The sequence below is a fragment of the Capricornis sumatraensis genome, chromosome 21 (genome assembly GCF_032405125.1).
Source record: "Capricornis sumatraensis isolate serow.1 chromosome 21, serow.2, whole genome shotgun sequence".
In the NCBI taxonomy this organism is placed as follows: Eukaryota; Metazoa; Chordata; class Mammalia; order Artiodactyla; family Bovidae; genus Capricornis; species Capricornis sumatraensis.
Window position 1 is genome coordinate 6,021,190 of NC_091089.1, and position 11,449 is coordinate 6,032,638.

The 11,449-nt window shown below is 48.6% G+C and overlaps 1 protein-coding gene across 1 annotated transcript in view; it reads right to left on the reverse strand.

Moving 5' to 3' along the window:
- TSHZ1 (teashirt zinc finger homeobox 1) overlaps positions 1 to 8,984 on the reverse strand; it is a 33,471-nt gene extending 24,487 nt beyond the window's left edge. The window contains exons 1-2 of the mRNA XM_068994009.1: positions 8,823 to 8,984; positions 8,512 to 8,730 (exon numbers count right to left, since the gene is read on the reverse strand). Coding sequence (XP_068850110.1) covers positions 8,512 to 8,730; positions 8,823 to 8,984 — 381 coding nt within the window. The remainder of the gene's footprint in view (positions 1 to 8,511; positions 8,731 to 8,822) is intronic.
- Between the last annotated feature and the right edge of the window lie 2,465 nt (positions 8,985 to 11,449).

Consider the following 11,449-nt stretch of genomic DNA (forward strand, 5'->3'; position numbering starts at 1 on the left):
AAAATAAGAAGAAATAGGAAGAACACATGTATTCTGCTGTGTAGGGCATGTCTTGGAAAAGTATCTTTGAATCAAAGATGCCTAAAGAGTTTGTCGGAGAAGGCAATGGCACCCCACTCCAGTACTCTTGCCTGGAGAATCCCATGGATGAAGGACCTTAGTGGACTACAGTCCATGGGGTCACAAAGAGTTGGAGACGACTGAGCAACTTCACTTTCACTTTTCACTTTCGTGCATTGGAGAAGGAAACGGCAACCCGCTCCAGTGTTCTTGCCTGGAGAATCCCAGGGATGGTGGAGCCTGGTGGGCTGCCATCTATGGGGTCGCACAGAGTTGGACACGACTGAAGCAACTTAGCAGAGCAGCAGCAAAGAGTCTGTAACTATAAATGTCTGCCCCCAACTTAAAAAAAAAAAACAAAAACTGACTTGAGATGGAAGTTTAGGAATGACATTTTGTAACAGAGATTTAAGGATGCATGTCCTGATGCGGATACCCCCATTTATTTCCAATACCCAGCATTTTTGGAGTTCCTTCCTTAGTCACACTGGCTGAACTTGGGCTTGGACCAGGTACTGTGGTCCTGATGAGTGTGGAGACGCTGACAGAAGGACCTCGTGCTCACAGTACAGGCAGCCAACTGGGTCTCCGAAGGAGAAGCTATGCGTCAGAGCACAGTTCCTTTTATAAAGCCCTTCCCCGTTCTTTTTTCTAGACTTTAAGAAGAAAAAAATCCGTCAGTGTAATCGTTCCTGGGAGAACTCGAAGATTGGAGTTGAAGACCACAAAAGCACAACATCCCATCCCCACGTGCAAAAGCTAACAGGATGGCAGAGATAATTGCAGGATAATTATTTTGACAGAAGCCAGTCGAATGCTTCCGTAGCGTACTTTACTATTCCTGTTGAAGGAAAACTACCCATTTTAGATAGATGTTATTCACCAACATATTTACTGGATGACATTTTGTCTTTTATTTCTTTTTGGAAAATAATCGTGATGAAAGGCAGGGCCTTTAAGAGGACAGCTAGCTAGACATGTTTTATGACATATTTCTGATTACTCTACCACGATCCCATAAATGAGTGTTACTATGTAATCTTGTGATGAAGCATCTCCATGTCCACGACCACACTACGCTTTGAAACAAGAGAAGAAACACAAAGGCGAGCTGGGACTATTCGGTGGTCAGTTTCAGCCTGGGCTCCTTGCAACTCTGGAGATGACTGACAGTGGGATTTAATGGAGTATAACTACAGTAGCCTTGAGCAAAGATACAATTATAGCTGAAAAGCATCTTAGGCTCCTGACTGTGGCTAGCATCACGGTATAAATCAACAATTGCTTCTTCACCTTTCTTCTGCAGCCCCCTCCCCTCCACAGTCAAAACACAGCATCCTCCAGAATCAAAAACTTGGTAAAAAGGTCACTCTGTTTTCCTCAATAGCATAAAAATGGTATAGCTAGATCTGACATGCATATGCAAACCAGCTCAGGAAAACACTGATTTTCCTTCACACTGAATTATTGTATCTGCATGAATGTTGCTACAAACACCATGAGGAACAACAAAAACAAAACCAAAAAAACTCTCTATGGTTTAATTGCCAAGAAGCAAACAAGAAACATAGATGTACTATATACAGTGACTGTCTCTTGGCACCGTAACTGCAGCAAACCAAGTTTTTAACTCATAAATACCTATTTGCTACTAAGTCACTTCAGTTGTGTCCGACTCTTTGCGATCTCATGAACTGCAAGCTGCCAGGTTCCTCTGTTCATGGGACTTTTCAGGCAAGAATACTGGAGTGGGTTGCCATGCCCTTCTCCATTTAAGTTTATTTAATTGTAGCAGGCATTCGGGATGCTAACATTTGCCCTCAAGAAACAAGACTTGAAAAATATGCAACATGGTGTCAGAAAATATATTGATTATTGATAATTTAATTATACTGATATTTAACAAAACAAAAAGGTGGATCTCTCTTAAAGGTTAAGAAAGAAGAAAGGAGATTGGAGATTACAAGCACGGTGGCATACATGGAGAAGCAGTAGACCCCGAACTTATAGGAGTTTCCTGTCCTCAGAAAGGCACTGTAACTCAGAGCGATAAAAGACGAACCTGGTTCTGACACGGATGTAATGCTGGTTTGATAGATTACATTCCTGACAAATGAATTCCATGCTCTCTATTTTTTTACAAAAAGATATAACCACGAGTAATACAGATATGCAAATATGTAATGAGCCTGCATACTGAACGGCACGCAGGTTTCTCGCACACACAGCTTCGCTGCAAGGCCGCGTGATGTCACATAGAAAGCCCTGGGCTGACATCAGGAATCTGGACGCTGGTCTTCGTTCCACTGCAGGTCTGGCCGGGGAAACCTGAACGACGGCCAGGGCCACACTAAGTCTTTGTTTCCTCACCTGTGAAAAGGGCAGGGCTGCAGCCAAGGACCCTTACAATCCATGCCAACCAGAAAATGTCAGTGGAGTCTCTTGGAAAATCCAGAACCTCTATGCAGGGACAGTCAATGAACAAGGAAATGGGCCTCTGGACGGGACGTGCAGGACTCGTCATACAGACACCCCGGCATGTGTGATGGGAGAGCATCCCTCCCAGAAGGAGGTGGGGCAGAAGGGTTTCCCCGGGGGACACAGTTGAGCTGCCCTGGGAAGTCAGAAAGGATTCCCAAGGGCAGAGAAGAGTGGGGAGGGTGCCAAGAAGGGGGTCACAAGCACAGGTTGGGGCGTCGGGGTGGGGCACATGGGGCTGGAGGCTGGGAGGTAGGCTTGATTTAATGTATTTTAAAGAGAATAAATGTGGCGTTCTCAGGTTCAAAAGGACAAATCAGACAGTCTAGGCAAGAGGCAAAAGGACGGTCACCGTTTACACCATAAGCCTAGAAGCCGTCTGTGGAGGCCAGAGTCTGCAGACCTCCCACAGCACTGCTGGGCATACAGCAGGCGCTCGGTGAATACTTACTGGATGGGTAAGAGAAAGGATACAGAAGGGCATATTTCTGGACATCCCTGGGGCTCCAGTGGTGAAGACTTTATGCTTCCACAGCAGGGGTCAGGAGTTCAGTCCCTGGCTGGGAACTAAGATCCCACAGGCTGCAGGGCCACAACTACTGAGGCTGTGCACCACAGCCAAGACCTGACTCAGCCAGAAATAAATAAGTACATGCATTTCTTTTAAAACATCTAAAAAGCGTATATTACTGTTTCCAAGACTACTTGATCTCACGCTGCAAATGGACTTACCTTATTCCATCAATTCTTCCTCTTTTTTTTTTTTTTTAACAAAAGGAAAAACTGTTTCCTGGGGTAGATGGTGACCAGAATCATCTGGTAAACTTTCAGGGACCAAATGAACACTCTGAGAAATCAGGCAAGCTGGTTTTATTGCTCTCTTATTTCAGTGTAAGTTTTCTCCAAAGAACAAAAGACCTGGGGACACAGTTTTGCATCTCTCAATGGGATCAGAAAGGCCACCATCGCCTCGGAACCATCAGCCTCTCCCCAACCCTGGAGTCACAGAGGAACAAGCCATTCCCGCCGCTCCTGTGAAGACCATACGCCAACCACCGCAGCTCTTCCATCTCGATACCAAAGGCACCGAGGGCTGGGCTTGAACGATGGCCAAGCCCCATGGAAGCTGTAGCCATTTATTTGCTTGTTTATTACATATTATTATTAAGTCGATCTGTAAAATTATCCTATGTGGAAATGAACATGCTCTCTCACATCAAAACTCCTATTTGATTTCAAATCCCCCAAATCAAGACTTTTCATTTCAGCCAGAGACCCCACAGCATGAAAACAGTGCAAACAGCTAGAGGGGTGCTGAGATTTCCTCCTATCAGTCATATTTAAGGAGCGGATACACTATGTGACTCTGAAATGAGAAGTTATGCTTCCAGCAGGGACAGAAAGAACCAGAAGCCTTGGAGAAAACCAAGCCCCGGCTTTCTGGGAAGTCAGGGGCACGCGTTCTGCTGCAGGCAGAGTCTGCTCTCCCTTCGGGCTGCAGCTCAGGCGGCCCCGCCTCCGGGTGTCTGTCTGTGGTTGAGTTTATGGTAATGGGTGCTCGGGTCAGGCCATGTATTAAGGATGCCCGTGTGGGCTGACAAGTACTCCAGCGTTCTTCACAGAACATCTTTCTGCAGAAAGATGACTGTTGTCCTTCAAAGGAATCACCGTAAATTGGTTACAGTGATGTCGCCATTTATCACAGCATTTTGGGGACTTCTTTTTGGCAGAATCGGTTAGCGAATCTCTTACGAGAGAGAGTTTTATTTATGTCCTAGAATATGCTGCCCTCTCTCTCTCTCTCTTTTTTTTCCTCCCATCATCTACCTATGTGGCCCCCACGGCAGGGGTGTTGACAAAAATTCAGGTTCATCTCTTCTGAGCACACTCTGACCTGCTCTTCTCTGCCTCCATGGGACAGGATGTGGCCAAGGAAACGTGAGCAGCAGTGATGCTGGGTCACTTCTGGGGGTGCCTTTGGAGCCAGTGTGTGAGTCACCCACCAGGTCCCACCACAGTGACCGGTGTCCACAGAGCCAAGGCGGGGCCGCATGCCGCACACGTGGACGTGGATTCAGAGAGGACGGAAGCCCCGGAGATATGGGGCTTGTCACTGGATGTCCTCTTCTGTACGACGCAGTCCTCGCCCTCCTTCCTGCCCCCAAACGATCAAGCTGGGTTGCAGCTTCCATCACCTTGGCAAGTCAGTGAGCTCAGGAATCCCGGCAAGGTGCCTTCTTCCCTCCAAGGCTGGCTGAGCAGTGAAGTCATGGGGGGGCGGGACCCAAACTGAGAACTGGCAGCTGGGAGAAAGGACCATGCTTTTAGTCAGTTGAGAGATTTTAGTCCATCTTCCCTGGATATTAGAGGTGATGTAGGGGGGGTAAGTATGAAAGTAGAGGTCCTCTGAAGTCAGCCTGCCACGGGTCCCTTTAAACTGGGGAAGTAAGGCTTCCCTGGGCGCGCGCACATTTGATAGCTGTACGTTGGTGTCTGACGCCTGGGCTTCAGTGAACGGGGACTATTTCAGGTCAGCATCCAGGGATGGAGCCACAGAGGCAAAGTCCATCAGCACCCACAGGATCCCCCGGGGAAGAGACCGGGGCACCGTCAGTCCCTAGGCACGGCTTCCTCTACAAACACGTACAAACGGGCTTGGCAGCTGGCCTGTGTCTCCAGAGCTAAGGACAGGCAGGCTGAATGTGACGCATAGCAGCGCATCAGAGAAAACAGAAGGAAAAATGAGGACCTCGTCCACAAACAAGCACACACGGTCTGGCGACACTCTCTTGCGTTTTCCAAAGCCACTTACTGAGTTTCAGCGACTCGGCACCAGGTGACTCTCTGCAGGGGCACAAGATGACAGACGGGCTTTGTCTGCATGGAACTCAAAGGTCGGGTGTGAGAAGGACGCCCTCCGCTCCCCTGAATACAGGACAAAGTGTTGCAAGTGCTCTGCTAGAGCCGCAGGTTAGGCAAATGCAAAAGCAGGTGGAATTCTTATCTCGCCTAAGAAGAGAGAAACAATGTTGGCTGGTAAAATGAATCCACGCTCTAATGACCAAGGACCGAGGGGACAGGAGAAGCAGCAGGCTGAGAAGCTGGGCTGGGGCCCTGGAGGAGCCTCTGTCTGCCCTCCTCCGGGCCTCCACCCGTCCGCACACAGGACTTGGCCTGAATGGATGGGCTGGTCACCGTCAACACAGCACAGAGAGGGCATGAGGCTCAAAGTCAGGAGAATAAGGAGTTCATGCCAAGTCTAGGACATCTTATGTGCTCAGTAAGTGGGCAATGGTGACACCTTCCTGGAAAGCAACTTGGCAGCTAAAACTACAAAAGCTCTTTGACTTCGCAATACCCGATTGGGAGATATAGCCCTTGAAGTGAAAGCACACATATGTTCACATATTTATATCCAGCGGCATCGTTTGTGGTGTCCCATAACCAGACATGCCCGGAATAGCCACAGAAGGTGTGAGCTGACCTAACGCAGGCGGCCACACCTTGAAAACCAAAGGAGAGACTGAGACGCTTCTCTGGAGCAAAGACTGTGATGGTTTCCAAGTGAGAAATCAACTACTCAGTAAAGAATTCCAGTTTTTTACAAAATGGAAACCCCACATATAGTACGTATGTTTCCACACACACATATGAGCAAGACAAAGGCGAGGAAGACGGAGCCAGACTGTTCTCGCTAGTTACAGTGAAGGTGAGAATAACAACTTTCTTTAACCATTTGTATTGTGAATACAGGATATACAAGAGACGCGGGTTCAATCCCTGGGGCAGGAAGACTCCCTGGAGGAGGGCACGGCAACCCACTCCAGTATTCTTTTTCTTTAACCATTTGTATTGTGAATACAGGATATACAAGAGACGCGGGTTCAATCCCTGGGGCAGGAAGACTCCCTGGAGGAGGGCATGGCAACCCACTCCAGTATTCTTGCCTGGAGAATCCCATGGACAGAGGAGCCTGGTGGGCTACAGTCCATGGGGTCACAAAGAGTCACACACAACTGAAGCGACTTAGCACACTGCACTGTGAACATTACTCCTTTCTTTATATACATTTATTACTTAAAATAAGCATGTATTGTTTTAAATTTTTAAAAAACTAATACATAAAGAATATGTGAATAAACAGTAGCTGACACTAACATCATCCCTATCATCATCACCATCACCACTATTACTGTCATCATCATCACTGTCATCATCACCTTACCACATCAGCATCAGGACCACCACCATCACCACCTTCATCCCACCATCATCACCATCATCACCACTATTACCTTCAGCATCATCCCACCATCACCATCACCATCATCACCATCACCACCACCATCACCACCACCATCACCACCACCACCACCACCATCATCACCACCATCACCACCACCATCATCACCATCACCACCACCATCACCACCACCATCACCACCACCATCACCACCATCACCACCACCATCACCATCATCACCACCACCATCACCACCACCATCACCACCACCATCATCACCATCACCACCACCATCAGCACCATCATCACCATCACCACCACCACCATCATCACCACCATCACCACCACCATCACCACCATCACCACCACCATCACCACCACCATCACCACCACCATCATCACCATCACCACCACCATCAGCACCATCATCACCATCACCACCACCACCATCATCACCACCATCACCACCACCATCACCACCATCACCACCACCATCACCACCACCATCACCACCATCACCACCACCATCACCACCATCACCACCACCATCACCACCACCATCATCACCATCACCATCACCACCACCATCATCACCATCACCACCACCATCACCACCATCACCACCACCATCAGCACCATCATCACCATCACCACCACCACCATCATCACCACCATCATCACAATCATCACCATCATCCCACCATCATCACTACTACCACCACCATCATCCCACCATAATCACCACCATCACCACCACCATCACCACCATCACCACCACCACCACCATCATCACCATCACCACCACCATCACCACCACCATCACCACCACCACCATCACCACCATCACCACCACCATCACCACCATCACCACCACCATCACCACCACCATCATCACCATCACCATCACCACCACCATCATCACCATCACCACCACCATCACCACCATCACCACCACCATCAGCACCATCATCACCATCACCACCACCACCATCATCACCACCATCATCACAATCATCACCATCATCCCACCATCATCACTACTACCACCACCATCATCCCACCATAATCACCACCATCACCACCACCATCACCACCATCACCACCACCACCACCATCATCACCATCACCACCACCATCACCACCACCATCACCACCACCATCACCACCACCATCACCACCATCACCATCACCATCACCATCACCACCACCATCACCACCATCACCACCACCATCACCACCACCATCATCACCATCACCACCACCATCACCACCACCATCACCACCACCACCATCACCACCATCACCACCACCATCACCACCACCATCACCACCATCACCACCACATCACCACCATCATCACCACCATCACCATCACCACCACCATCATCACCATCACCACCACCATCACCACCATCACCACCATCACCACCACCATCAGCACCATCATCACCATCATCACCACCACCATCACCACCACCATCACCACCATCACCATCACCACCACCATCAGCACCACCTTCACCACCATCACCACCACCATCACCACCATCACCACCACCATCACCACCATCATCACCACCATCACCATCACCACCATCACCACCATCACCACCACCATCAGCACCATCATCACCATCACCACCACCACCATCATCACCATCATCACCACCATCATCACAATCATCACCATCATCCCACCATCATCACTACTACCACCACCATCATCCCACCATAATCACCACCATCACCACCACCATCATCACCATCACCACCACCACCAAGACCATCATTACTATCACCACCATCATCAGCTTCATCACCACAACCATAATCACCATCACCACCACCACCATCACCACCACCACCATCACCATCACCACCATCAAAAGCTTCATCAACACAACCATCATCACCATCACCACCACCACCATCACCACCACCATCATCAGCTTCATCACCACCACCATCATCACCATCACCACCACCACCATCATCACTACTACCATCACCATCATCCCACCATAATCACCACCATCATCACCATCACCACCACCATCACCACCACCATCATCACCATCACTATCACCACCATCATCACCACCATCATCAGCTTCATCACCACAACCATAATCACCATCACCACCACCACCATCACCACCATCACCACCACCATCACTACCACCATCATCATCACCACCACCATCATCACTACCACCACCATCATCACCACCATCATCAGCTTCATCACCACCACCATCACCACCACCACCATCACCATCACCACCACCATCATCACCATCATCCCACCATTATCATCAGGACCACCACCGCCATCACCACCATCATCACCATCACCACCACCACTGCCATCACCACCATCATCACCATCACCACCACTACCATCACCACCACCATCATCACCATCACCACCACCATCATCACCATCATCCCACCATTATCATCAGGACCACCACCGCCATCACCACCATCATCACCATCACCACCACCACTGCCATCACCACCATCATCACCATCACCACCACTACCATCACCACCACCATCATCACCATCACCACCACCACTGCCATCACCACCATCATCACCATCACCACCACTACCATCACCACCACCATCATCACCATCACCACCACCATCATCACCATCATCCCACCATTATCATCAGGACCACCACCGCCATCACCACCATCATCACCATCACCACCACCACTGCCATCACCACCATCATCACCATCACCACCACTACCATCACCACCACCATCATCACCATCACCACCACCATCATCACCATCACCCCACCATTATCATCAGGACCATCATCACCACCATCACCACCACCATCACTACCACCATCATCACCACCACCATCATCATCAGGACCATCATCACCACCATCACCACCACCATCATCACCATCATCCCACCACCATCATCATCAGGACCATCACCAGCACCATCACCAGCACCATCACCACCACCATCATCATCTTGACCACCACATCATCACCATCATCACTACCACCATCACCATCACCACCACTGTCATTGTCATCACTGTCATCACCTTGTCACATCATAATCACTACCATCATCACCACCACCATCACCACCACCACCATCACCACCACCATCATCACCATCATCACCATCATCACTATCATCACCACCACCATCACCACCACCACCACTACCACCATCATCACCATCACCACCATCACCATCATCATCACCACCATCATCAGGACCACCACCATTACCACCACCATCATCACCATCATCACCATCATCACTATCATCACCACCACCATCACCATCACCACAACCACAATTACCACCATCATCACCACCATCATCACCATCTCCATCATCTTCATCACTATGTCTGACAGTCATCCTTCCCAATTTTGACTGTGAGCCCAGCAGAGGACAGAAATCCCAGGTGATCCTTCAGGACAATGTTTTTCAAACTGAGAGCTATAATTCATTAATGGGTCATGAAATCAATCTAGTGGCATTTTAATAATGGAATAGACTATAGTAACAGTAGACAACTTCAGGTAGCATCGCTTATAGTAAAGGTACCTATGTTTTTAATATACCAACACGTATTTATATATCATCATGGAAATATACTTACTACCGTTCAAGGAGGAAAAATATTCCTTTCCCAAAGAGTCTTTAGCATTCCTAATGAGAATGGTAAAGCTAAATCCTCCATTTTTGTAGAGAATATAAATAACTACAATTTTACACAAAAATTATCTAATGTAAACAAATAATTCACATGTGCACTTACTGAAAGCATGGGATTTTAATCTGAAACAAGTGCCTATTAAGATCAGACAGCAGGTAAAAAATACAGGAGATGTTTGTTCAATACAAAATATATGTTCCTAGGGGAAGGGGGTCTGCAGAGAGCACCACTGTGCCATGTGTGCCAGAAGAATCCATCAATTTATCCCAACAAAGCCCAGGTCATGATCACTGGGAGGACAGAGGAAGGCCCTGGTCCAGACGCCCCACCACACCACTAAGCGGCAGATGCCACGTGTAGCTCTCAGGTTAAAGAGAGACGGGTCCTAGGAGAAGGTGCCGTTCCACATGCTGGGGGACCTCCTCTCCTCCTGCATGAACAATGCCCGTGTGCACGGACCTCTCCCGTGTCCCCGTTCGTGACGACAGCAGCGGGCCCTTCCCCAGACCTGTGTGCCAGACCCCCTTCTAAGCACATCAGCTGGCTAAGGTCAGTGACTCCTCATGATAACCCATGATTTGCAAAGACAAAGAAACGGAGGTCACTGCACTAGGAGGTGGCTGAGCTACTGCAACCAGAGAACAGACACACAAGGCAGCTGCAGTTAGGAGCGGTTAGAATCCATGAGAGCGAGGAAGAGAAGATACAAAGACCTGATGGGGAGCTGGAGGTGCTCTGCTACTAGGCTTCCCTCCACGGAGACACCAAATCAGACAGAAATAGTCCAGAACCAAAAGCAAAGACTTCATTAACGTATCTCCAGATACCAGCCTTTTTATCCTGCTAACCCACAACTTCTTAAGCAACCTAAGAGCAATTTTTTTTTAAATGAACAATCTCCTAGATTAGTAACTCACTAAATATCCTCAATCAATAACCCTTAAAAACATTTTCTC